Here is a 26,522-nt window from a genome sequence, read left to right as displayed (position 1 = left end):
ACCATTGGTGCCAAAACATATTGCCAACTGACGCAGGATAACTTGTTGCCCTTGCAGAGTTCAAGGAAGTTTATTAATAATTGGGAGTTTATTCTTGGATTATATTTATAGTATATTGCCAAGAAAAGGAACACTAATAACTTCTGATTATTAAACAATTATGAAAAAAAAACCAATTCTTGTATTAATAAAAACCTTAAAAGGTTTTTATTCCGATGTTTTATTTTTGTTTTTGTCTTAACCTTTCGAGGCTACCATTGATTTTAATTCACTGACGCATTCTGACAACATCTCAAATTCTACTGATAGTTAAATTCAATTCACGCGAATTCCGCTCATTAATTTTACAAAATGCAGTTGGCATGCGACACAGTCTCAAGTTAAAACCTTAAAGGGCCTTAAATCTACAACAACAACTACAACAATAGATTAGTGGGTGCGCAAAAACACGAACAGTGAATAATCTATGATTGCTGAAAGGCGATTAAGTTGCATTTAAATCAAATGCAGGTAATTTGTAACGTTCATGTGCTCCCAGTGCGATTATCAATCTATTTTGGCAGTTGCCAATCGCCGGACAAACTGAACGGACATGGACAACATTACGGCCGGAATGGCCGCAAAAGGAGCTGGGGCCGCAGTCCCGAGGAATCATAGCAACTATGTGATCCCCGGACTTTACGACCTCTCCGTGGAGGACACCAACTGGGTGCTGACCTCCTCCTTCATCATCTTCACCATGCAAACGGGTTTCGGGATGCTGGAGTCCGGCTGTGTGAGCATCAAGAACGAGGTGAACATCATGATGAAGAACGTGATCGACATTGTGCTGGGTGGGTTCACCTACTGGCTGTTTGGTTACGGAATGAGCTTTGGCCGGGGTCCGCTCTCCAATCCCTTCATCGCCATCGGAGACTTCCTGTTGGACCCTCCAGTTGGGGATGCCCTCATGGGTCAGATCTTCGCTGCCTTCCTGTTTCAGCTTTCTTTTGCCACTACGGCCACAACAATTGTCAGCGGAGCGATGGCAGAACGGTGGGTACTACTATTAACACACCATCATACATATCTTTCCAGAAAAAAAATAATACCTTTTTATGCATTGATCCTTTTCCAGGTGCAATTTTAAGGCCTATTGCCTGTTCTCTTTCCTGAACACGGCTGTATACTGCATTCCCGCTGGTTGGGTTTGGGGCGAGCATGGATTCCTCAATAAGATGGGTGCAGTGGACATCGCAGGCAGTGGACCGGTCCATTTGATTGGAGGCGCCTCCGCCTTTGCCTCGGCCGCCATGTTGGGTCCCCGTTTGGGTCGCTACTCCGAGGGATACGATCCACTGCCACTCGGCAATCCTGTCAATGCCTGCATGGGTCTCTTCGTCCTTTGGTGGGGCTGGTTGGCCTTCAACTCGGGCAGCACCTACGGTGTGAGTGGTGCCAAATGGCAGTATGCCGCCAGAGCCGCGGTCATGACCATGATGGGTTCCTTCGGCGGGGGATTCATTAGCTCCATGTAAGTGAGAAAGTCTTGCTTCACATGCAGTAATCGTAAAATATTCTAGAATTAACTTAACTTAAAACGCAATGTAATATCCATTTACAGATATTCATTTTGGCGCCATGGCGGAGGCATGGATATCATGGATCTTATCAACGGAGTGCTCGGCTCCCTGGTGTCCATCACGGCAGGATGCTTCCTGTACCGCGCCTGGGAAGCCCTCGTAATCGGAGCCATTGGCTCGCTGTTTTGTGTTTTGGCCATGCCCCTTTTCGATCGCATGGGAGTGGATGACCCGGTGGGCGCCAGTGCCGTGCATGGAGTATGCGGGATTTGGGGAGTAATTGCCGTGGGACTTTTTGCTGACAATCCCATTCCACTGGACACGACCAACGGACGGAGTGGCTTGTTCAAGGGAGGCGGTTGGTATCTGCTGGGAGTTCAGACACTCTCTGCTTTTTGCCTCTGCTGCTGGGGCATCTGCTCCACCTTCCTGTTGCTGTATGTAATCAACAAGATAATACCCATACGCATGGATCCGCACGAGGAGCTGCTGGGCGCTGATCTCACCGAGCACCGGATTCGCCACTCGCAAATTGGCTTGTCTCGCGCCATCTCTGCCTTGGCTCCCATCAAAGTGGATCTCAAGAACATCGCCGGTATCCAGCCCATTGGAATCAATCCTGGTCACGAACGGAGCATCGATCAGTTAAGAGCGGCGGAGGATAAACTGCAGCAGTGGCAATCCTACCTGGAGCAGGTAAGTGCTCCACGGGGCAACATCAAAATGGAAGGACAGTCGCATGCCGACATCACCTTTAAGCCGAGGACAGCGGGAAACGTCTTTAGTCGGAGGATTCCCGCCCGGAAGAGCATCAGTGGTGGCCTCTACAGACCCAACAACTCCGAGTTTCCGGTAATTGGTCAGGCACCCAAGATGGACAAGGACCCAAACTTTGCCTGGGTAGATTGAGAATCCCTTAATCGCATTCGTTAATTTAGATTCTAAGCACTGCTTGTTAGACAAAAAACAGTCAACTAAAATATGTGATGAAATTTACTTGAACAAATTGTTCTCTCTAGAAGTTTCAGCTACGTCAGCTTAATTTATCATGCACAGAAAAATCTAGACTTTGCTTAGCAGAAATATATGAATAGTGACAAATCGCCTTAACAATTTTAAAAGAAGATACCAACAGAGTATCTTAGAAATTCGAATGTTGGGCACCCCATTAATAATTCCATCACATTATAATTTTTCAAGTAAGCATACAATGCATTCCAACTATTTGTCGCATAGAGTAACATTAGTTTAAAAGCGAAAGCCCACCAGCCCTGATAATCTAGCACAAATCAACTTGTATTCTAGAAAAAATCACCTTATCTCTACTTATCAACATCTGCGGTTTCCCAACGAACAGATATGTACATATGTATGTCTGCGTCTACTCAAACATGTTCAGGGAACGAGATAAGATAAAACTCACTGCTACTACAAATACTATTCGAGATATCCAAAGTGCACGAACATAATTATATGAATGCACATAATTCCTAAAATAGTTCGCCTTAAGCCCGAAAAAGTTTTTTGTGCAACAATAAAATTCATCAGCTTTTGCAATTCTCAAATTTATTTATTCAATTCAAGTACAAGCAAATATTGTTTGGATGATCGATCGATGACAATAATATAATATATATTATTATGGAGCAGAGGGTTGTGTTTGGTTTGTTTCTAGTATGAAATTATAATTTATATAAATGATCCTCTCGGGGAGCAGTTGTCGTTTGTCCCATTTTGAGTTGAGGGTATATAGTTTTCGGTTTTGATGTTTGGCGAGTGTTTCTAATTTAGAATCCAAGTTATCAAGTTTAAGCAGCTCGTCTACTGTGTTTGGTTGGTAATTTGTTTGGAGAACTGTTGCTATGTGGTTGCGTTGGGGGGGCGAATGGTTTAGTCGACCTCCTCGATGGTGGGGCCAGCACCGCCGGCACCGGCAGCGCCACCAGCTCCAGCTGCACCGGGCATGCCTCCGGGCATACCGCCGGGCATTCCACCGGGAGCACCACCGGCGCTCTGGTACAGCTTGGTGATGATCGGGTTGCACACACCCTCCAGCTCCTTCTGGCGGTGCTCGTACTCCTCCTTGTCGGCCAACTGGTTGGCATCCAGCCACTTGATCGTCTCGTTGCACTTGTCCAGGATGGTGGTGCGGTCCGAGTCCGAGATCTTGGTCTTCAGGTTGTCCTCGTCGAGGGTGGCCTTCATGTTGAAGCAGTACGACTCGAGGCCGTTCTTGGCGGCGATGGTCTCCTTCTGCTTCTCATCCTCGTTGCGGTACTTCTCGGCCTCATTGACCATGCGCTCGATGTCCTCCTTGGAGAGACGGCCCTTGTCGTTGGTGATGGTGATCTTGTTCTCCTTGTTGGTCGAACGCTCCAGGGCAGTCACGTTCAGGATGCCGTTGGCGTCGATGTCGAAGGTCACCTCGATCTGGGGCACTCCGCGGGGTGCGGGAGGGATGCCCGACAGCTCGAACTTTCCGAGCAGGTTGTTGTCCTTGGTCATGGCACGCTCACCCTCGTAGACCTGGATCAGCACACCGGGCTGGTTGTCAGAGTACGTGGTGAAGGTCTGGGTCTGCTTGGTGGGGATGGTGGTGTTGCGCTTGATCAGCACGCTCATCACACCTCCGGCAGTCTCGATACCCAGCGACAGCGGGGTCACATCGAGCAGCAGCAGATCCTGCACCTCCTGCGACTTGTCGCCGTGCAGAATGGCAGCCTGGACGGCGGCACCGTAGGCCACAGCCTCATCGGGGTTGATCGACTTGTTCAGCTCCTTGCCGTTGAACAGATCCTGCAACAGGCGCTGCACCTTGGGGATACGGGTCGAGCCACCGACCAGCACGATGTCGTGGATGACCGACTTGTCCAGCTTGGCGTCACGCAGAGCCTTCTCCACGGGGTCCATGGTGCTGCGGAACAGATCAGCGTTCAGCTCCTCGAAACGGGCACGGGTGATCGAGGTGTAGAAGTCGGTACCCTCGAACAGCGAGTCGATCTCGATGCTGGCCTGGGTGGAGGAGGAAAGGGTGCGCTTTGCACGCTCGCAGGCGGTGCGCAGACGGCGCAGGGCGCGCTTGTTGGTGGTCAGGTCCTTCTTGTGCTTGCGCTTGAACTCCTGCACGAAGTGGGTGACCAGACGGTTGTCGAAGTCCTCACCACCCAGATGCGTGTCTCCGGCGGTGGACTTGACCTCGAAGATGCCGTCATCGATCGAGAGGATGGACACATCGAAGGTGCCGCCACCAAGATCGAAGATGAGCACGTTGCGCTCACCAACGGCCTTCTTGTCCAGACCGTAAGCAATAGCAGCGGCCGTGGGCTCGTTGATGATACGCAGCACATTCAGACCGGCGATGGTTCCAGCATCCTTGGTGGCCTGACGCTGCGAGTCGTTGAAGTAGGCCGGCACAGTGATGACAGCGTTGGTCACAGTCTTGCCCAGGTAGGCCTCAGCGGTCTCCTTCATCTTGGTCAGCACCATCGAGGAGATCTCCTCGGGGAAGAAGGTCTTCTTCTCATCCTTGTAGGTCACCTCGATCTTGGGCTTGCCGTCCACGCTGACCACCTCGAAGGGCCAGTGCTTCATGTCCGACTGCACGGCGGAGTCGTCGAACTTGCGGCCAATCAAACGCTTGGCATCGAAGATCGTCTGGGTCGGGTTCATCGCCACCTGGTTCTTGGCGGCATCGCCGATCAGACGCTCCGTATCGGTGAAGGCAACATAGGATGGAGTGGTACGATTACCCTGGTCGTTGGCGATGATCTCGACCTTGCCATGCTGGAACACGCCCACGCACGAGTAGGTGGTGCCCAAATCAATACCAACAGCAGGAGCTTTAGACATCTGGAAGGATTTAAAGAGGCGGAGGAACTATTAGTTTTATACTTTTATGTCGATTTTTTATACAAAACTATAAAACACAATACGAAATTTGTCAAGAGAAAAGTAATAATAAAATGCTACAACTGTTTTTTACAACTGGAAAATACAGCGATTACTGCGATGCGTAAAATGGAACTAGAAAAAAAGAATATTTCTTTATTTCTGTTACTAAGATACAAGTTTGAGAATGTAATTAACTGTTGTTAGTTCTCTGATTAGTAAGGGTTGGCTTTTTACTAACCACCAAGGTGAAGTAAAACACATTTTTGTTTCCTAGTAAAATTCCATTTAGTTTCGCCTTTTACAGACAACACGTCGTTTCATTTTTTTCTTGCCTTTTACGACGTAAGATAGTCTTGAACGAGCTGCCGAAATTGGCGAATCACGAGCTATGACTAATGCCACCGGTTAAGAGTTTTTTCAAATAGAAATGAAAGATCAATGTCGGATCCGATCGGTGAGCATTATAAATGGCGGCCGACAGCTGCCTTCGTTTTCTTTTTTTTTTTTTTTTTTTGGCGAAATGTGCAAAAAAGAAAAGAAGCCGCATGGACAAAGACGAAAATTCTGGAATGCTAAAAACGCAAACACACGCGCGGAAACCCGCATACAGCCATGAAACCACGCTGCCGAAGCCAGGTCATTTTAGAGGGTGATGCGTGCGAAAGAGACGACTATTGTTGTTTGAGGGCTGTTTCTATTCGTGTGTATTAGTTTACCCGCTCACCAACACACACACGTGCTCGCACTTTGGATGCCGGTTGGCAACGTGTGTTTTCTAGCTAAATATAATTTAAAAACCCGCATAAAGTATAAATTTATGGATGTTATCACTATTTATAAAACCCCTGTTTATTTGGCTCAGCTGTCTGGGTGGGAATTTAGTATGTTTCTACAATTTTACGTGGGTATAAAGAACTCATACATATTTATATATGCATGAGCGTGTGCGTTTGTGTGGGAAAGGCCGCACATTTTTCCCACTGGAATATTCCAATAAAACCGCAATGGCAGTTCAAATAAATTAGCAATTACGATGAGTAATTTGAACATTGATTTATTCGCAACACCAAAAAACATCGACCGCAATGTCAAGACCCCATTGGATGACGCAAGTTTTCTCTACTCAAACAGATGTAAGGCGTCTTTTGTTTGCAGTGAGTGTGAAGCGGCACATTTTCCAGTGGAATATTCCAGATAGGCGCAATCACGTTTTCACAATTAATATGGAATTAGACATATTTTTTCCATTTCGCTTTTAAAATATTTACTCAATTGCTTTTTGAATTTAAAAGAACTAAATTTGCACATGCAAGTACAAGTTTGACCGTGTGTGTGTGCGTGTAAAAGCATTACTCATTAGGGGTCGAAAGTTCGAGAAGCTTCGCTTTCTATGCAAGTATTGATTAAAAAGAAAAATAAAACTACGAAGAACACGTGGTTGGGGCTCTGACCTTATCTCTGACAAATTGAATTATGTAGAATGCACTTTTTTGCATTAAATTAATAAATTTGCAATTAAACACTTACCTTGTGTGTTGTTTGTTAGAACGTACTAAAATATAACCAATTAATTGCTACTTCACTTAAATATGCCGAGCGCACCTTCGAACAAACTGGCTGGCGAACTTTTTTTCAAACACAAATACAACTGTGCGGCGGCCTTATATAGGAAAAGAATCAGGGTTGCCAGGAGGTGTAAGGGAATCCCAAATGATTTCGACCGAACATAATTTTGCACTAAAAAATCCTTTGTTTTTCTGAAGGTAACTGGCAACGCGGGAGTGTGACTTCGCTTAGAAACATTTTGACTGATAAAAACTTAAAAGCGGACACCACTGTTTGCGTTGGTGGCACTGCTAGCAAAAATATTTTTTGGCGCTCTAGGTGCGGTCACATCAAACCTAATTTAAGATAAGTTTTCCAAAAATATAAATATAAATAAGCTCTAGGAAAGTTATGTCCAGCAATCAGGATGAGCGGATTGCTAAATGAAATCCAACGGATCCTCGGAGAAATTCAGTCTGGGAAGTCGGCCAGCCGAAACAAGGGAATCGAACAGTTGGACGAAAAGCTGTCCAATTGCAGGGAGGATCTTAATACCTTATTTCTGAACAAAAAAAGTGATTTGTCGTGGTCTACGATTTTTGAGACCTCCAAAGAGGCACTCTTCAAGGTATCTTAAATCTAGCCTTTATTTACATTAGCATTTAATACACATTATTTCCATATAAACAGCATGCAGGAAACTTGGAAGAGGCGAACGAAAAGTCCTACAAGACCTTGACGGGAAAAACCTATTTATACGACAATGTGATCGAAAAGATCACCCGATTCAACCTGGAAGGTAACCTTACAAACCTTACAGCTTATGAATATTTAATGTGTGTTCCTCAGCTGGAATGCAAACCTCTGGAAACGGGCACTTTCTGGCCAAGACGACCATCTTCACTGCATTCGAGGAGGGCATTAAAATGCGAGTGGTGGTGAAGCACTTTGGATGTTGCATTCTTAGTCTGGTGGACAGAGGCATATACTCCTCGGCCAGCTATGTGCGCGATCTGAAGATCAATGAGTACAGTCGTAAGAGATATTAAGCTTAAAATATGACTATTCTGTGCTCAAAAAGTGCTGTTTTAGGCATTCTCTCTTACCTTTTCGAGCTGAACGTGGGCAAGGATGAGTTCCTGCGAACTAGGATATTGAAATGCATCGTCAAGACGGTTACTTTGGCCCGGGAACGTGTTCAGTTGCATGTAGATCTAGTGGAATATCTCCCAGAGCTAAGCAATTTTGCAAGCTCGGCAATGGGAGCTAGAAAAATAGATATTGTTCGACTCTATTTGATATTCGCATCGGAGGTGGGTCATATAAGATATCTGTTGATCTATACTAATCCTCATCCATATACTTTTAGCTTTCGGTTAACTACCATCATCAACTGTGCATCCACATGCAGGAGATTCTGCCTAAACTATGCACGTTTTATGACGAGGATGTATTCCGCGACGACACTCGAAACCTTTTCTTTGAGTGCATCACTGTGTCGCTTAAGTCGCTGTATCCCAACCTGAACTTGTGTGATTTTAATACCCTTGGGGTGCCTCTTCATGAAAAGTGGGCGAAAACTTTACTGCGATTAAAAACCATTGTCAACATGGAAATCCGTAAAAACTCATTGGCTCGCTACAAAGCACACACACAATTGTGCAATGACAAGTTTTCAGAGCAATTCCTCAAGATGTCAGCCCTAACCATGTATATCGTAAGTAGAAATTGGTATTACCTCGAAATTAAAGTACACTTAAAATGGTTTTTAAGGTACTGTGGAACTTAGAAGCGAAAAACCCCGATGAAAATGCAGAAGACGATGTTCCGAAAAAAGTACCAAAACCTGCAGACAAATTGGAAGTTATATTTGACCTGATTGATAAGAAGGAAGTCACCTTTAATGACGTTTGGTTTGCCATCTTCACCGAATTGCTACAGCTGAGCGACGTGATCCTGAATATGGCCAACTATCAGCAGGCGTTAACAACAGTGGCCGAAATATTGCTAATGTACGGTAATGCCAAGAATCTCAGAAATCTACGTCTGTGTTTGGCTACGCTGCTCAAGAAGGAACAGGAGCTCCTAAAGTCCAAATCCATACACGAGGACTTTTTGGGGGAACTTTGGAGCAAGATGGCGAACCATCTAATATCGGAGACTACCACCAACAGCGAAGAGATCAAGGAAAAACAATTGATGTTGCAAATGCTGATCAGACATAACAAATTGAATCAGAAGATGTCCACCAGCTTACTGCACGTCATCACATCCAACGAGATGCTGAAACGCAATGAGTGTTTCGCCACAATTCGTGAGATATTTATACATGCAGACAAGTGTGAACTGGACAAGGCCTCCGCGGATCTGGAGCCCATTATAGCGTGGGCCTACGGCAGTGGCGACCGAAACAGTGCCGCTCAATTGATACATAATATAGCCAGCATCGATGTGCATCTACAGGCAGACACCTTTGCCATCGGCATCATCAACTTTCTGGACGAGCAGCAGCTGCAAGAGATGGGAAATACAGAAGAAGTTTGCAACAACCACAACCTCTTGGCCTACAAATACAATAAGCAGCTGATATGCCTGAACAAGGATTACGCTGCTCCCTTTGTCTCAATCGCCCAGCTGCAGAGCGAAACAAAGAACTGTCTGTTTCAGAGCAATTATGAGTGCCTTATGCGAGCCCTTAACTTTGAAATTGCTAAAGAGAACAGTCCAGCTGCTATTTTGAAGAACCTAAACATCTTGCTGAGATTGACCAGCACTATGGAAAGACTTTTGTACTACAAGGTTTTTGATGGGGAGAATTTTACTGGTTGTCCTTTGATCAAGAGAATTGGCCTGTTCCTCAGCCACATTGAGGTGGGTACAGAATGAAAATCTTTGTTTCACGCAAACATTTGATCTATATATATTTTTTTTTAATTTAGTTTCAGTACAAAGCGATTAGTTCGGAAATGTTAGATGAAAGTGATTTGCGCGAGATTTTAAGGCTACAAATAGACGTACTTGGTGTATTCAAAACGAACTCGGATCTACTTAATTACTTGGACAGACAACCAATAGAAATGTTGGTGGAATTCGTTGGCGCTGCTCTTAAGCTGCATTGTAACATATTAGAGCTCTATTTTACTCTAAAATATCACTTGACAATATTTTTTACAGGTATGCAGAGGGAGAGATCTGAAAATGCGGATCATATGCTCATCACCCATCAGTGCCTTAACATTTTGGCAGGCTTGAGTGCCTGCAGTTCGCACCGGGATGAATCCTTTAGCCACATAACGAAGGTGATCATGCGATGGCAGCCCCAAGATGTGATTATAGTGACAAAGGTAAATTAGCCTCCTTAACGAGAAAAAATAATATCTAAGTCTTCTTAAAGATGTTGTGCAGCTGCCAAACAATATCGGATGCATCCAGCACTTGGTTAGTAAGCAAACTGAAGACAGTTTTCCAGAATCATTATCAGGATTTGGACATCATGGAACAAGTGGTTGACCACCTGCCAAGTAAGCTGCGATCAAATCGCTTGTGAAACAAATTCGAATCATTTAATTTTCTTCCAGCGATTTTCCGCTTTGTACATAAAACTGAACAAGACTTGGACGACATGCTAATGGCACTTTTCTCCCTGCTAAAAATTGCTCTTAAAAAGTCCTACACGTCTCATTTAACCGCGAATATTGTTCGCTGTGTGGGTTTGGTTGCTCAGCAATGTCCCGACATTTATCTTCAAGAAAATTTTTCTGTGATATGCAAATCCACTGCAAAATTCATCACCATGCCCACTTTGGAAGTACGTTTTGCTACACTCTTTACATTCACCATTCTCCTGAAAACGAACTGTGTGGCTAGCGACGTCATTGGACATTCACAAACTCACTGGGACTTCTGCCAGGAGCTCTACGACAGCATTGAGTTCAAGAAACTAGCGGTGGAAAGCGGAGAGGATGCTTTTCAGAATAGCAACGCGCTGATAATTCAAATGCTTATTGCCTTTTTTGTGCGCAGCTCCTTCCACCAAGAGATTGCTTTAAATGAGCTACTCCGTTACTGCGCAGTTCGCAGGCTAACAGAATGTGAGCAAAACTTCTCATATAAGTATTTGGATTACTTTAAGATGATCTTTATTTTCCAGCGGAGTTTATTTCCCTGCAAAGTACGGTTCCCTGCTATGGACAAACTGTGCGCGATCTTATCCAGCCCTTTGCCAGCATTCTGCTTCACAAGTGGAGCTCTCAGCACTGGCCTATTTCCAAGTGAGCTAATTTAAAAAATCAAAGGACAGCTACATTTTTCTTTTCAACAGGTTTCCCTATTTTCTGTGCTATGAAAGAAAACGTCAGTTTCGTCGAGAACATGCTAGTGAAGTTATGGCTTACACATTCCTCTATGGCAAAACGGAAGACATAGAAAAATGTAGCAAATCAAACAGCGAAGAGGTAAATAGAAACGTTTTTTTGTTTTTAAATATTAATAAAAGTTTTTTAGTTGGCCCTTCCCATATTGGCTTCATTTTTACTGCCCAAGAATTGCCTTTGCAACGAAAGCAAGGGCAACGACTTTAAAGAAAACCATCAGCTTCTGTCGGAGAACCTTAGATACTCCCAACTTAATGCTACAGATGTGGATGTAAATGTGGACACACTTTGCTGCGTGATTAGTTTCTTACATGACCCAAAGGAAATTAGGAGGCTGTTCGGCTCTTCTGTAACGTTTTGTGGAATTTCCAGCTGGTATAATCTTAGCGCAGAATCTGTCTTTAATTGCCTTAACCTGCATATTGTAAGTATTAAAAAGACAATTTAAAACAGTTGTTATATCTTCTTTTCTCTTACAGGATCCCAACAACAATTCCTCGCAGGACAGTCGAATTCAGTCTATGGCCACGCTTCAAATCAAACATCCCGGTTTATTGGTCGATTTATTTGGACGCTTGAAAGCCAATTGCTTCACAGCTAGCTTTTCCAGTCAGGCCATGAATGATTTTTTTCACTATTGCGAAATTGCTGATGCTGTCTATGATGCATTCCAAAACCAGGAAAAGAAGAATCAACAATGTTCCTACTTTGTTTGCGACATTTGGTTCTTTGTGGTTCGGTTTTTGATGCACAGTAAGTTGAATAAAATTTTGAAGACTTATTCTGTTACTTTAATAACTTTGATTTTAGCCAAGTCCAGTCGGGTACAAATGTGTGCTCTGAATTTCCTCGAACTCTTATTAAATAAACCAAGACTTAGTTCGGATGAGTTTTTAAATCACTTGGGAGATATAACGAAACTGTTAAGCAGTTTTCAACTAGGCTGTGAAAGGGAAGAAGTAAAATTTAAGACCAGAGCGATTGCCTTACAGATTTTGGAATCGTACAAAAAGCAGATAAACATTAGGTTATTTCTGGAAGAGACGACTGATTGCGAATTTCTTAATCCACTGCGGCAGGAATTTATTTGTAGTCTGGCCAACTTCGACAAGGCGGATGTGGCCAACAATCTGCGCTCATTTTTGAGGAGCCCCACCGCAGAGCGATTGCGAGATCTGAGAGAATATGTGAGTTTCAATTTCTAAATTAAATTCTTGATTATTATATAACAAAAACGATTTTTTGGTAGATTGCCGAGCACAAGGATCAATTGCAAAAACATGGAAAGCTTTTATTTGAGGTCATTAATAGACTCATTCAAATGGCGCGAGATTTCAGTAGCAAACAGAGCAGCTTGGATGCCCTTAAATGCCTGGCTCAAATTGGACCGCTAAAGCTAGCAAACATCTCCTACTATTTCCAAACCGATTTCGAATCATTTCAAGAGGTCAGCACCAAAAATAATATAATTTTTAAGCTTCTTAATAACTTTTTTATGTAGTCAGACGATGAGCCAATGCAAATATTCTTGAAAGCAGTCTGTGAGTCCTTGGAGAAGTCTCTTTTTCACTTCGATCCAAAAACTCACGAAGCTTTGGTATCCGTAGCCATTCAGGTGGTTAATAGCACCTCTGCAGCAAACATTATGGGTAAAAAAAATGTATACCAAACTCAAATGCATAATTTTATTGTTTGCTTATTTTCAGATCAATTTAAAAATCTTAGAATCTTTGTTGGGATGCCAACAAAATCGAGTTTTCTAACTTCTTATAAGCAGATATCTCGCATCGATTGGTTGACTGCACTTAAAACCACAGAAAGCCTAGACTACGAACCTTGGATGTGTGCCTTTGTTTCAAAAGTTTTCAATGAGTGTGGTTGGCAGGGATTCGATGATCTGGCTGCTAAGTCTTTTGCTTTTGCCAAGACCTGCCTGCAGCCTTTTATTAAAGTTCTTTTGGAAAACGACCAGCATCACATGGAGAGTCTCTGCCAAATGTTGGACTACTTTTTCGAAAGTTTCGCCAGCTCGGGATCTTCGAACTCTCAGGACATCTTCCACAATAAAAGAGCCATCAAAAAATGTCTGCACATATGCGAGAGCATACGAATTTTTAATAATTGGTAAGAATTCTTTCATAGACCACAACCAAAAACTGTATATACTTAATTTTATTAAGGACTATTCCCGTCAATCTGAGTAACGTGGTTAAGGCGAGCAATCATTGTCAGGCTTATTTCTTAAGCATTATGTACATGGAACTATGGGCTTATTCAGCCGAAGACAAGGAAAAACTCTTGGACAACGAATCCTTTCAAGCTTGTGCCAAAGAGGTGACAAATTAATAAGGGTAAATATTCTTAAGCTTGATCGGTTCTTCGCAGGCATACGAGTCGATAGGTTGTCTGGATGCCATTCCCGGTTTCGTGAACCCCATGCGTTCCCGATTGGATTTTCTCGGCCGGAGTAGCAATCTATCCTCCATCCTGTTGGAATCTGATCGCTTGGATGGGGCCAGTAGTCAACTTTGCGTTGACATTCTTAAAGGAAATGGCTTGTGGTCTTTTGCCAAACTCCAGCAGCACCAGAGCCCTGAGCCCGATTATGAGGTCTTCTGGCGTCTGGGTCAATGGGACTCACTCACAGACTCCAAGCATCAGCAAGTTCAACCAAGGGCTAAAACTTCGCTCAATCTAGAGCAGGAGTTTAAGCGGCATCACTTCGTTGCCCTCCGGAGCATTGGCCAGCGGGAGGAGGAGAACAGTCTGTCGGCCATTGACATGGCCTACAGCTGTGTGCGCAATATTCTGCTGGAGATCAGCATGGAGTGCTTGCAGAGTGTGTACAAATATCTGACTTGGCTTGGCTCACTTCAGCAAGCGGAGGACTTTTGTCAGGTGACGGTGGACTCTTCGTGCAAAAACCTTTCTGCGATTTCTAACTGCGATTTCTTTCTCCCTCAGATCCAATTTGGCAACCAACCTCAACCGGCACAGATGACCCAGCTGTTTGGGAAATGGCAAAAGGAATTAGAACTCGATTACGGCAACTTCTCTTGCAAGGAGTACGTCATCGCCCATCAGATTGCTCTATTTAAGATAGCGGGAACGAGAGCCACTCGTCGGATGGAGGAATTTTACCAGAAAAATCCCATCGACACCTATCTGCTTAAGGGAATCGAGGAGTGTAAAGGCGCTGGCAAGTTAAACCTTGCAGCCAAGTATATCGGTACGCTTCACGACCTTCCGAACATCTCGGAATCTGCCAAGGTGAACAAATTCATAGCATACATTACATAATAATTACTACTATTTTATTTAAGGTGTGCGTTCTTCTGGAAGATGCTGAAGTTAGCCTGAAGATGGGTCATCAACAAATAGCGAAAGCCATCCTAGAGCACGTGGCATTTCATCAGGAGTTCGTACACTGCGTCCAACGAGTTCCTGCGCTGCGGATGCTGGGGGGAGCACCTGCTAGACTGCAATGCCCAGTCCTTCAGTTCGGTGCAAAATGGCTTGTTCAGCGCATCGATTAAGATGATTGATGACTTTTTGCTGCACCGCAAGAAACTGAGCGAGATGCACCCGAAATCCTTTGATTGGCAGCAACTGGATACGTTCGCCGGTCAAAACCGGACGGCTGCCTATGCAGCGTTGGCTAAGTATGCGGATCGGGAATACCAGCAGCTGTACGACTACCGCCACTCGCAGGAATACCAAACGCTGCAGGACATTATCGAGCAGAACCGCCAGACGGCTGAGAAGGTGACGCAGCGCGAGAACCAGGATCGTCGCGTCATCTCCATGCAGATGAAACGCTACGCCAGTTTGGATGAGCGCCAACTGAAGCATATAGAGGAAAAGCTGACGGAGCACCTCTGTTTGGCGGTGCGCAATCATATGGCATACTGCCGACTGGATAGCGGCTTCTCCAGCGCCGCCATCTACCGCATCATCTCCCTGTGGTTCACCAACGCCGGCAACGAGCAGTTGCAGCAGAGCATCAAGGAGGAGCTCCACACGGTGCCCAGTTACAAGTTCATTTGTGCTGCCAACCAACTGACCGCACGGCTCAACACCAAAAACATTAACCTACTTAAAGGACTGTGCGAGCTCCTGGTGCGCTGTGGCCAGGATCATCCGCATCACACGTTCTACCAGCTGTATCCGCTGGTGTTTGCCCACCTGGATGGCGAGAACAGCAATACGGAGCGATCTGGCATTGCTCGAAAGATAATTGCCAAGATATGCGAAAAGAATCCAGCGGCGGCGGAAAGCAGCAAGCAGTTGGAGTCTGTGCTGCCAGGTATAAGGACTAAGATTAGATGATTTCAGTTTCTTGTTATTACTTTGATTGTCTTGTAGCTCTAATTACATTTGCCAATCAGGGCAAGACGGATAATAACCAACCGGTCTCGGACCCGGTGCGATTTAAGCAATTTGAGAAGGTGAGGCGTTGGCGGAATCTCGACGCTGTGCACTGTCCCACGCTCGAGCTGCCCGTGATGCCAAGCAAGGAGTACAAGATTACAAGTAGGTTGAGAAATTACTATTTTGTCTTAAGTAACCATGTAACTCCTTCCATAAAAGGCGTTATCAAGTGGAACAACGAGATCATGCAATGCGGTGGACTGAATGCTCCTGTCCGAGTAATGTGCGTTTGCTCCGATGGTCAGACTCGGGCGCAACTGGTCAAGGGAAAGGACGACTTACGTCAAGATGCGGTGATGCAGCAGGTGTTTGGTATTGTAAACGAGCTGCTCAGACAGGACTCGGAGTTTATCGATCGCAAGCTAAAGTTGCGCACCTACAAGGTCACTCCGATGTCCATGCGTAGTGGCATCCTGGAGTGGTGCACCAATTCGACACCAGTGGGTCATTATCTGGTGGTAGAAGGAAAAGGAGGCGCACATGCGCGATATCGTCCAAACGACTGGCCAAACAACAAGTGCCGAAAATTGAGTAATGTGGGATATAGCAACAAATTCTATTATGTTTTATGTTTTCTAAAATGCTCAACAATTGTAGGACAATCTGAAGGCCAACAGGGAAAGAAGATATTCCGTTTACAAACTAATATGCGAGCATATAAAACCAGTTTTTCACTATTTCCTGCTGGAGAAGTTTCCCATTCCGGGCGTGTGGTTCGAGAGACGTTTGGCCTACACCAACAGCGTGGCCACCACCTCGATGGTGGGCTACGTTCTGGGATTGGGCGACAGGCACACCCAAAACATCCTTATTGACCAGCAGACAGCCGAAGTCATACATATTGATTTTGGTAAGTTATTCATGCTATTGGGTGGAAACAATTGAAGGTATTGGATTTCAGACCTCCACCTTTGTGTTTCAACTTCTTATTGATTTAGAAATCAGATAACTTAGTTAATCTTCGCTGTTTAGGTATTGCCTTTGAGCAGGGAAAAATTCAAACAACGCCGGAGACCGTTCCCTTCCGGCTAACCCGCGACTTTGTGGCACCAATGGGAATATGTGGCACGAAGGGAGTATTCACTAAATCCTGCGAAGCCACAATGCATATTTTGCGGCAGTACAAGTCCGTTTTCATCACCATTCTTGAGGTTCTGCTCTACGATCCACTTTTTATTTGGGGCGTGCTCAAAAAGAAGCAATCAAGCCAATCCTCCCAACAATCCAGTAAGTTAAAGTTTTTGTAAAGCATAAATATCCAGTTAAATGTTGGATTGTTTCAGGCGAGGAATCGGTTAATCTGGTTGCCCAGCGTGCTCTGCTCCTGGTGCAGAACAAACTGGAGGGCAGGGAGGCGGGCACCCTTGGAGACTCCAACGTTGAGGCCCAAGTAGAGCGATTGATCAACGAAGCCACGCTGCCAACCAATCTGTGCATGCTCTTTTCCGGTTGGGACCCACAGCTCTAATCCTAAGTACATCACACTGAAAGTCCAGTTATCAACTTCAATATACGTTTTTTATGATTTTGTATCAAACTTGTTGCTTAATAGCTTCAGTGGCATTCCTTTATAAGTTGTTTGTTCCGACAGCTGTTATCGCAGCGGGAAACGCCCAAGTGGTATAAATTATCTTGATTTCTGAAGACTCAAAATCTTTCATTCAGTAGGTTTACATTTTACCCTTGAAAAATTTGGGTTTAATAATTTTAGGAGGAACTCTTTTGGTAAGTATTACAAGGTTATTACAGAGCTTTGACCTAGCTCTTTTTGTTTTCCTCTTGTGGTTTGAAATTCGACAAGCAGTCATAAATCAATAAACGGTTATAAAAACAGAGCTTATCGAGACCCCACACCGATTATTCGGCACTCGCAAGTAGCAAAAGCTATTGTGGCACGCTATCGGGAATACCAATGCTGATAACAGGCGGATTAAAATGCAAATGGGCTTTTGATAGTCCATTGTTACCGACTTATCCTTATCACGTTAAAAGCCAAACAAGACCAAAACGTCAAACGGACCATAAATCTTATCATTTCGAGTGCTTACCAATTGTCATTGTATAATCTTAGTCTAATTTTAAATAAAGGTTTAAAAGGAATTCATAAGAATCAGTCTTAGTTGCTTATGCTAGCTTCAAGTTTGCAGTCAGGTTCGACGCCATCAAAGATGGGTGTGCTTTCTTCGCCGCCGCCGCCTCCAATTATGATTTGCAGGATGTCCTGGAGTGAAAAGCCTCCCAAGAAATTGTTGACAGCCTGAAGTATATGCAAAGCAAGTATGATAAGTCATTGGTTGATTTTTAAGACGCTGAGTTGAAAAACCCACCGTTTGCAGTTTGGAGACCACTGTGCCCTGTCCATAGTTCCAAACATCTCCCAGCAACTCCACTCCCATTTCGTTGACCAAAGCATGAATAAAATCATTCACACGCTCCTCCTCCAGCAAGTTGTCGAAGTTGATATACAGATTTCCCAGCTGTATATTAATCTGCAGGTCATAAATGGCCAGAGGTGAAACAGATCTCAACCGGAAAGTTATGAGGATCGAGAAGTTGGCGATGGAGGTTCTAAAAGCACAGAGTTCATGTTTCTTTGGCCTTTGTCTGGTTTTTATAGCTTGTAGCTTACTCGGCATTGCCTTCTCCCGCAAGGTTAAGGATGTAGGCCAGAGATCCTTTGGCGGTGTACAAGGACTCAAAGTGAGTAAGTGGCAAGCTGATGTTAATGCTGCTCCTCAGAGCCGGCACCGGAGTTAATCGGAGCACAGGAACATCAAAATCAGAAAGCCCGTGCAACTGAAAGTTGTCGATGGACCCGGTGAAGCTTTAAGGGAAAGATTAAGTAACATTCGGCTTATAGAACCCAGCTATTTCTTACTCCACTAGGTATTTATTGTTAACAGCTGTCTCGGCCGGACCCAACTGCAGGGGATCCAGGGGAGGCAGACCCAGGTTCGGGATGGGGTGGCACATGCGCATGCGGAACGCATCAAGGAACGCCAGAATTTCAGTTTCGTAAACGCAGGCAGCGGGCGCCAAGCAAGCGTAGAGGATGGCCGTTGCCAGTAGGACCTTCGATGTGAGTTGTGCCCGCTGCATTCTGCTGATTGATTTGCTTCCGTTCGGCTGGGATTAGCGACTGTAGAGCTAGCGGACACCTGCCCCAGTTTTGTTTGCCCACTCTTCAAGTGGAACCCATCGTGTGTGTCAAGATACGACGTTTATTTCAATATTTTCGCCAATAACTTATCTTTCCTAATCGCGGACGGGGCCCCGACTCCGGCCGAATATTGTGGCGGGTTAATATACCGATTGCCGAATGCTTATATTTGTTTATCAGCCTAATCTCAAGCTCCTGCTGAAACTACTATTAACTATGGGCTAGCCTCCTTTGGGTTGTGTGATTACACTTGCTCTGGCGGCTGGCGCAAATGCTCAGGTATTTGCTGGAGTTCAGTCCGGGAAGCCTGGAGAGCAACACCCTCGGGAAGGTTTCGTTCGATGTACTCCAGAAAGGTGTCCAGCGTGGAACCCGTCAGCTTGTGGAAGTTCATGTAGCGGAAGTGGGTTCGCACCTCGTATTGCACGCGATGTTTTTTGTAGATGTGCACCGACTTAAGTAGCGTCATCCGCTCGTGGTGCGCCTTTCGAGGAGACCAACTGCAGGGAGATTATGAACTTTAGTTAACATTCGTTGTGAATTTGTATTTACCCGCTCCATCTTACCATTTGCCCTTTTCAATGCCCAAATGCTCGGCGGCTGTAGTGGCGAACCAGGTGTAGCTCTTCAGAACTGCCGGATCGACTCCCCGCAGCTCTATCTCCAGCTTGCTGTATAGTTTATCCGGCTCCGCTGCGGGTAATGCCGTGGGTGAGACATTAGCCTGAGCTCCGGAACTGGTGGTCACCGCGGATAGTGCCCGGATTGGCTGCGCCCAGCGGAAGGTCTTTAAGGCCTGGAAGACAACATTTTAACGTTTTATTTATGTTTTCTTTAATAAATTGGGTTCAAATACCTGCAACATGTTTTTATTTACAACTAGAATTATGCAAGTACACGAATTGAACAAAATTAACTAATGCTTTTTCGAGAATACCAAAGTATTCTTGCTACGTCTCGGTATTTTTGTTGGCCTGAAGAAATAAAAAAAGGCGTCTCAGACACCTTGCATTTATACAATTTATTAAGTACATATGTACATTTGAATAGGATTGCTTTCTAAGTCCATGAGCAAAGTTAATTTTGTATGTTCTTGTTTTAGTAAGTAATTTTTTTATAAACTGTTTTACGTTTTTGAAAAAAGCAATATACTTTATGATACCATGTAAAAAATACGTTTGAAAATACGAAAACGCTTTAGGTGATTTTCTTTCCTCTTGAAATTCCGCACGTGCTGGCGCCGCTTAAAAAGTGTGTTATTTTGTTTAACGATTTAAGTTTGTAGGCATAGTCAAACAAATTAACTACGTCACTCCAAGAGCAGACGAGAGAAGTTAGCATGAAGGATATTCAGGTCAAAGGTGAGAGCCCGCCTATGTTATATACTCGATGTTTGTTTATTAATTCCACCAAAACCAGACAGCACCAAGGAGAAGGCGCCCCAAAAGGAGGCTCAAGAGGATTCCGAGGAAGCCAGCTCAGACGATGATGAATACGATGACATTGACGATGACGAAGACGAGCCAATGGACGAAGGGGATGAGCCAACTACATGTCTGTTCTGCACCGAAACCTCTCCAAATATAACGACAGCAATTGACCACCTGGATACCCAGCACAAGGTGAATCTGTCGCAACTTCAAAGGAAATTCCAAATGGATCAGTATTCCTTCATCAAGCTGATAAACTACATAAGAGCTACCAAGACAACAGCCGAGCAGTTGCTCTCCACGGAGCAGGATCTGTGGCAGGACGAAAAATACCTCAAGCCAGGGGAATATGAACCCTGGTTGTGCTACGACTATGAAGTCCTTAAGTCAGACGTTGTTCCGGGCCAGGACACAGTGTCCGAGCTTCAGCAGCGGATTGCAGAGCAAGCACAGTTGCTTCAACAGGCTAACGAGGACATGGAACGCATGCGCAACGACTACAAGGAGCTATTGCAAAAGGTGCACGGCGATGGCGAACCGAAGGATGCTGGCAATTCTGTACCGCGAAACAACACCAGTCTGGACAATGAGTACTTCAAAAGCTATTCCCACTTCGGAATCCACCATGAAATGCTGAGTGATAAGGTGCGGACAAGCACCTACCGCGCATCCCTGTTCCAAAATGAGGCAGTTGTTCGCGGCAAGACAGTGCTAGATGTGGGCTGCGGCACGGGAATCCTATCTATCTTTGCTTCCAAGGCAGGTGCTGCCCGAGTTGTAGGCATAGACAACTCTGAAATCGTATACACTGCCATGGACATCGTAAGGTAATTGTTGTAATTCTTTTCATGTCATATCAGATTAATGTAAATACTTTACTTTAGAAAAAACAAGATCGATAATGTTCAGCTGATTAAAGGTCGCCTGGAGGACACAGATCTGCCAGAGGAAAAATATGACATCATCATTTCTGAGTGGATGGGCTACTTTCTGCTCTACGAGTCGATGCTGGACAGCATCATCTATGCTCGAGAGCACCACCTCAACCCGAATGGCATAATCCTGCCAAGTCGTTGCACTCTCAGTCTTTTAGGCTATGGAAACGACACACTTTATGCAGAACAAGTAGACTTCTGGTCTAACGTTTACGATGTGGATATGACTGCTCTGCGAAAGCGTTCCATTGAGGAGCCACTCATGGAGGTGGTGGAAGCAGAGTTTATGCTCACGGATCCGGAACAGATTGCTAACTTCGACATAATGACTGTCGATCTGAACTATCCTAACTTCAGTTACAATTTCAACTTGAAGGTCACGAAACCTGGTCGCTTGTCCGCTTTTGTGGGCTACTTCGACACACTCTTTGAACTGCCTTCCCCCGTCACGTTTAGTACATCACCAACCGCGACGCCCACTCATTGGAAGCAAACGGTCTTCTTCATTGATCAGCCTCAGATCGTAAAGGAGGGAGACGTGATCAGTGGAAAAATCACGTCGAGACGACATAGAGAGGATGTTAGAGCCCTCAGTGTGGATATAGAAGTCTTTGGCAAGAAACACAAATACATGGTGGTGTAATATCGGCGGGTGCTATAACTTAATAAATTACTACGACCATGAAGAAAAACTAGTCTGGGTTTTTTAAATCGTTTTTAATTAAAGATTCGTAGACCGTACGTTTTGCTGACAAATGAGAGCTTAATTACTTTTTAAAATTATGTAATATATAAATTAAAATGAGTACCCATTTCCACATATACTGGATAGCTGGATATTGGGCACGACCAAAACATAATCGGTTTCAGTTGCAGTTTTAGTTCGTAGGTGTTGTGGGTGGGGCGCAACATATGCTTTAAGCGGTGTTGGTTTCCAACTCGGAGGCGGGAATCTCTGGCTCCTCGTCGTTGTAGACATTCTCGGCCATTTGCCACACTTGCATAATGTTGTCCTCGGAAACCGAGCAGATGATCCACGGCTCGTTGGGGTTCCAGGAGAAGTCGCTGATCTTGGCCGTGTGGCCGCCGTGGATGAAGAGCAACTCGGGCGGTCCGTCTTCGGCGTCCTCTGAGCTCTGCTCCTCGCCGATCTTCGACAGATCCCAGACGTGCAGGCGCCGATCAGTGCCCGAGGAGGCAAGGATGGTCTCGTTATGCGGCGACCACTGCACCTGGAAGATCTCGTCCTTGTGCGACTCGAAGGAATGTAGTTTCAGCTTCAGATTGCGCAGATCCCACAAAGCCACCGTCTTGTCAGCGGATCCGGTGGCCAGAATGAACTCGGAGTACGGATTGAAGCTCAAGCAGTTGACCTCGGCCGTGTGGGCGTCCACCGTGTGCGAGGGCTTTGAGGTGTTGTTGTTGCGCGTGTCCCAGATCATCAGTTTCTGATCGTCTGCCACCGAGCCAAAGAGGGACTCGTGTAGCAAATGCCAGGCCACATCCTCAACGACGGCAGTGTGTCCAGTAAAAATGTTCTTGGCATCAATGACCCGGTGTTCCTTTGGTGTGGCATTGATGTCCCACAAGCAGATGGTGTGATCATCGGAGGCCGACAGCAAGTAGCCTGCGAAAAAGATACAAGGAATAAAATTGTATTTAGGTAAAATATTTTAAGTTGATTTGTTAAAGCAAATATAAAAAACATTGGCTCCACTAATGTTAATTAAAACCAGATAAAATAAGTACAGCTACGCACTCACCATTGAGGTTGGGATTCCACGAAAGGCCGTAGCCCTCTTTCTGGTGACCGCGCAGTCGCAGATCGGGCTGGCATTCGCCCGATGGTTCCGGCTTGCTGGGGTGCTTGGTGTAGTCAAAGACCAGGACATCGCTCGACGGCGTCTTGGTGGCGATCACGCAGGCGTTCTGGGGCATGTACCGCGCCCGGTTCACTTCGCCCTCGTGGTTGATCTTGATCTCAATCTCAATCTTGCCGCACACCGATCCAAACCCGCCAAACTCGCCCTTCTCGTTGTCGTAGTGCGATCCATCGAACTGGGCATCTTCGCTGGGCAACTGGACGCTGGCGATGAGCAGGTGATTCTGCTCATCGGATGTGTGTGTGCCCAGGATAAGGCGGTGCACCGAGTAGTCCTTGCCGTCCTGTTTGGTCACGTCCGGCAGCCACTGTGCGGTCAGCGAGGGCCACTCGAGTGCGTGCGTCATGACGAGGTCGTACAGGAACGGAGTGTTCTTCTTCCAGATCTTGTACTCCTCGTTGATCACGCGCTCCTCGACGGCATCGTCGAAGGATTCGGCTGCTAAAGAATGCGGGTTACACACTGCGGTGGTTACTTATCAACCGAACTTACCATTATCGCTGCGATCCACCATTTTAGAGCTTCTTGGCACGCAATTTCTCAGTCTGCGTCAAAAGTCGGCAGCCGAAAAATTCGGGCGCCAAAACAACAAAAGCCGAAGCGGCAAAACGTGTGCACGGAAACGAATTAGGCCCGCTACGAAAATATATTTTTCCAACGGATACGCGACCGAAAGTCGAAGCGGCAACAAAAGAGTTAATTTGTGGCTAAACAACAATACTTTTAACGCCGTATCGTCAGCGCAAAATAGGAAATGGCTAAATTCCTTTTTTTTTTTGCAAGCGCGTCGTCGCTGATAGAGATGCTATGCAAAAATGATTGTCGGCAGGGCTGCCATATTCGATAGCAATAACGATAACAAAGCAACGGCGTAAAAAATCACTGTGACTTTTGGCGGTTTTTAGGGTTTTTATACTTTCGGTACACTTTCAAGTATTTCAACAAAAAACAACCGTCACCAAAATGATGAATTTATTATGAAAAGAGGATAAGGTCAGTATTTTTTTTCTTTATCAAAAAGCCTTATTATTGATTTTGAAAAGGTTTATTACTTTTAATTTAAAAAGCGCGCTCACTTAGCGTTCATGATATGTAATTCTAGTATTCCATGGTATATTTGATTGAACTTCTTAGAGTCTGTTGGTATATTTTAACGGTAGCCTTTGCGGTCGCACTGAGTTGCATAAACAAAAAAAGCTGTTTACTCTATTCGTTATCAGCTTAATAGTTCAAAATCAGTTGACGCGCCAATGAGTGGCCTACGATCATTATTTGTTGGGGCTTCTGCGGAAGTTGAAACTCAGTTGTCGGATGGCAGTGAATCGGTGCAGCCGTGATTCATATACATACATTGCGATTTTACCCTTTGCATATAACATGTTTTTGCACTTAAGCAGCTTAACTAGTATTCGCTAAATAGTTTAACAAGCTTTAATTGAGTCGACATGGTGGCTTATGGATCGAACAGTAGCAGTTCATCCCAACTAACAGACCCCACAAACCGTGAAACGTGTAAGTGCATTCTAAATGGATTTGATTGGTTGCGGGCCCAAACAAAAACTTTCTCTTTTGGCACGCCGACCGATTTTGTTTGTTTCTTCTTTCACTTGTTCAATACGAATTTGGCTCTCAAGCTCGTTTTCTTTTGTCGTCATTTACCAGGGGACAGTGGGAAAATGCAGTCGGCGACGCATTCCAAAGATGGTCATATCGAAGTCACGGAGGAGAAGCATCTTCAGGATGCGGAGGACTACTTGGAGCACCTGCTGAAGGACGGCAGTCAGGAGGGCGATAGTGAGTCGGATCTGGAATTACCGCCATGGTACAATGAGCAGTTATTCAAGCGGTAAGTTGCATGACTATTTGTTCACTGAGTTATGTATATACAATGAAAATTACAATAAGTGGCAGATAGAACTTGTATTTGCGCAAATGACCATATAACCGTGAACAGCTTTTTTGGGACTAAGGTTAAATATATAAATTCATATAACTACTTATGGATCTTGACTGATTAAAACAAAGATTTAAATACAGAAGCAGTATTACATAATTTAAAATTAATTTGTTTTTAAAACAAGAAGATGTTATTAAATTTATTTTAACCAAAAACAACCACTATATGAATAGGTTGATAAAACTATACAGCAAGTAATTTTTAAAACTTTTTCAAAATGTTTTTATGATTGTTTACCAAGTTTATTTTTTGAATTTTGGATTTCATTTAATTTGTATTTCTTTATTCCCACAGAGGGCAGAGTTACATTAGAAAATATCGCTTCGTGATTAATGCAGGAATGCTTGCGGGCCTAATTGCCGTGCTGGCTGTTCCCTCAATTCTCCGGGTTCTTTCCTGCACACGCCAATCCTCGACAGCATTCACTGCCTACCGACGGTACGTGCGAACCATCTTCCACACGCAAGCCTGGTACAACTTCAACATTTCGGACCGAGGTAGTAGGTTTTGGACAAGCATTTCGGCTGTGAGGCAGGCCCACAGCCGCTCCAGTCGTGCCTGTGCCCGCAAGGGAGCTGGCCAGATTACCCAGAAAGATTTGGCTCTTACTCAGTTTGGATTCATTGGCTTCATAACGATGGGCGCACACCGCATTCAGCTGTATGACCAGGATTTCCTGGAGGCTACCAGTCACATGTGGCGCGTGCTGGGTTATCTGCTCGGCATCAAGGACGAGTACAACATCTGCGGCAGGAACTGGGCGGAATCGAAGCATCGCTTGGACATTGTGATGCGAAAGGTTTACGAGCCATCCTTGGAAAAGACCAGCGATGAGTTTTACTCTATGACAGAGGCTCTGATTAATGGCCTTTGGCATATAAACACAATGTTGTCAGTGAATGCCAACATATTCTTTGCCAAGCGACTAGCCTGCGTGAAGGGCTACGAGTACTATAGCTTCGATCACGAGAACGGAGTGCGACAAGATCCCCAGCAAAAGCTGCATTACTACGACATGGGCTGGTGGGATCGATTTATAGTTAGCTACGGCCTATTTCTTGTCACCTACCTGCACAAGTACGCCCTTGTGCGATGGTACCTGAACTTCCGCGTCTGGCTGGTGGACATACTGACCTATTACTTGCCCTATATGGCCATTTGGAAATTTGGCTTCAAGTCCGCTTACGTGCGGATCTTCCGGAACGGAGGAGAGCCACAAGACTTTACTTTGAGCCTCAAAGACGATTAATTTGTTTTGATTTGTGGAATTTAGTCAGTAGGTAACTTATTATAAAATACGCAATGATATTGGGGCAATAAAATAAATAGAGACTGTTATTCGAGTGCTTGTTGAG

The 26,522-nt window shown here is 44.9% G+C and overlaps 8 protein-coding genes across 9 annotated transcripts; 4 read left to right on the top strand and 4 right to left on the bottom strand.

Annotated features, from left to right (window-relative positions):
* The first annotated feature begins 210 nt into the window (after positions 1-210).
* Positions 211-3,119, top strand: LOC108098831 (putative ammonium transporter 2). Its single transcript, XM_017201986.2, has 3 exons — positions 211-1,035; positions 1,118-1,513; positions 1,604-3,119. The coding sequence occupies exons 1-3, from the start codon at positions 593-595 to the stop codon at positions 2,469-2,471; spliced, it is 1,707 nt and encodes a 568-aa protein (XP_017057475.1). The 5' UTR covers positions 211-592; the 3' UTR covers positions 2,472-3,119.
* LOC108098830 (heat shock 70 kDa protein cognate 4) lies at positions 3,112-7,112 on the bottom strand. The gene is made up of 2 exons (XM_017201985.2): positions 6,981-7,112; positions 3,112-5,411 (listed from the first exon to the last, which is right to left on the bottom strand). The coding sequence occupies exon 2, from the start codon at positions 5,409-5,411 to the stop codon at positions 3,453-3,455; it is 1,959 nt and encodes a 652-aa protein (XP_017057474.1). The 5' UTR covers positions 6,981-7,112; the 3' UTR covers positions 3,112-3,452.
* A 194-nt stretch (positions 7,113-7,306) lies between these two features.
* LOC108098829 (serine/threonine-protein kinase ATM) lies at positions 7,307-17,446 on the top strand. Its single transcript, XM_017201984.2, is given in 28 exon segments — positions 7,307-7,626; positions 7,689-7,797; positions 7,848-8,033; positions 8,091-8,311; positions 8,368-8,715; positions 8,772-9,869; positions 9,938-10,115; positions 10,173-10,342; positions 10,393-10,519; positions 10,577-11,089; positions 11,149-11,269; positions 11,320-11,452; positions 11,502-11,795; positions 11,851-12,124; positions 12,182-12,558; positions 12,621-12,818; positions 12,873-13,020; positions 13,078-13,495; positions 13,552-13,705; positions 13,757-14,269; positions 14,336-14,641; positions 14,695-14,829; positions 14,831-15,677; positions 15,737-15,904; positions 15,962-16,338; positions 16,400-16,652; positions 16,775-17,029; positions 17,086-17,446. Coding segments are annotated over 28 exon segments (8,307 nt in total). The 5' UTR covers positions 7,307-7,425; the 3' UTR covers positions 17,271-17,446.
* A 373-nt stretch (positions 17,447-17,819) lies between these two features.
* Positions 17,820-18,920, bottom strand: LOC108098832. Its single transcript, XM_017201988.2, has 4 exons — positions 18,681-18,920; positions 18,432-18,626; positions 18,130-18,370; positions 17,820-18,059 (listed from the first exon to the last, which is right to left on the bottom strand). The coding sequence occupies exons 1-4, from the start codon at positions 18,899-18,901 to the stop codon at positions 17,919-17,921; spliced, it is 798 nt and encodes a 265-aa protein (XP_017057477.1). The 5' UTR covers positions 18,902-18,920; the 3' UTR covers positions 17,820-17,918.
* Positions 18,921-19,005: 85 nt separating this feature from the next.
* LOC108098833 (28S ribosomal protein S10, mitochondrial) lies at positions 19,006-19,919 on the bottom strand. The gene is made up of 3 exons (XM_017201989.1): positions 19,819-19,919; positions 19,529-19,758; positions 19,006-19,462 (listed from the first exon to the last, which is right to left on the bottom strand). The coding sequence occupies exons 1-3, from the start codon at positions 19,825-19,827 to the stop codon at positions 19,207-19,209; spliced, it is 495 nt and encodes a 164-aa protein (XP_017057478.1). The 5' UTR covers positions 19,828-19,919; the 3' UTR covers positions 19,006-19,206.
* Positions 19,920-20,162: 243 nt separating this feature from the next.
* Positions 20,163-22,022, top strand: LOC108098935 (protein arginine N-methyltransferase 1). The gene is made up of 3 exons (XM_017202140.2): positions 20,163-20,323; positions 20,382-21,219; positions 21,277-22,022. The coding sequence occupies exons 1-3, from the start codon at positions 20,302-20,304 to the stop codon at positions 21,968-21,970; spliced, it is 1,554 nt and encodes a 517-aa protein (XP_017057629.1). The 5' UTR covers positions 20,163-20,301; the 3' UTR covers positions 21,971-22,022.
* Positions 22,023-22,051: 29 nt separating this feature from the next.
* Positions 22,052-24,036, bottom strand: LOC108098936 (chromatin assembly factor 1 p55 subunit). 2 transcript variants are annotated; one of them, XM_017202142.2, is made up of 3 exons: positions 23,703-24,036; positions 23,091-23,648; positions 22,052-22,954 (listed from the first exon to the last, which is right to left on the bottom strand). In XM_017202142.2, the coding sequence occupies exons 1-3, from the start codon at positions 23,722-23,724 to the stop codon at positions 22,245-22,247; spliced, it is 1,290 nt and encodes a 429-aa protein (XP_017057631.1). In that variant the 5' UTR covers positions 23,725-24,036; the 3' UTR covers positions 22,052-22,244. The 2 variants fall into 2 exon arrangements, with proteins under 2 accessions (XP_017057631.1, XP_017057630.1); XM_017202141.2 differs by having other exon boundaries at positions 22,053-22,954; positions 23,091-23,651.
* A 336-nt stretch (positions 24,037-24,372) lies between these two features.
* Positions 24,373-26,510, top strand: LOC108098972. Its single transcript, XM_017202188.2, has 3 exons — positions 24,373-24,722; positions 24,873-25,056; positions 25,462-26,510. The coding sequence occupies exons 1-3, from the start codon at positions 24,656-24,658 to the stop codon at positions 26,414-26,416; spliced, it is 1,206 nt and encodes a 401-aa protein (XP_017057677.1). The 5' UTR covers positions 24,373-24,655; the 3' UTR covers positions 26,417-26,510.
* Positions 26,511-26,522: the final 12 nt, after the last annotated feature.

The sequence above is a fragment of the Drosophila ficusphila genome, unplaced genomic scaffold, assembly GCF_018152265.1.
Source record: "Drosophila ficusphila isolate 14025-0441.05 unplaced genomic scaffold, ASM1815226v1 contig_791, whole genome shotgun sequence".
Taxonomy (NCBI): Eukaryota; Metazoa; Arthropoda; class Insecta; order Diptera; family Drosophilidae; genus Drosophila; species Drosophila ficusphila.
This window is presented reverse-complemented; position numbering and strand designations above follow the sequence as displayed.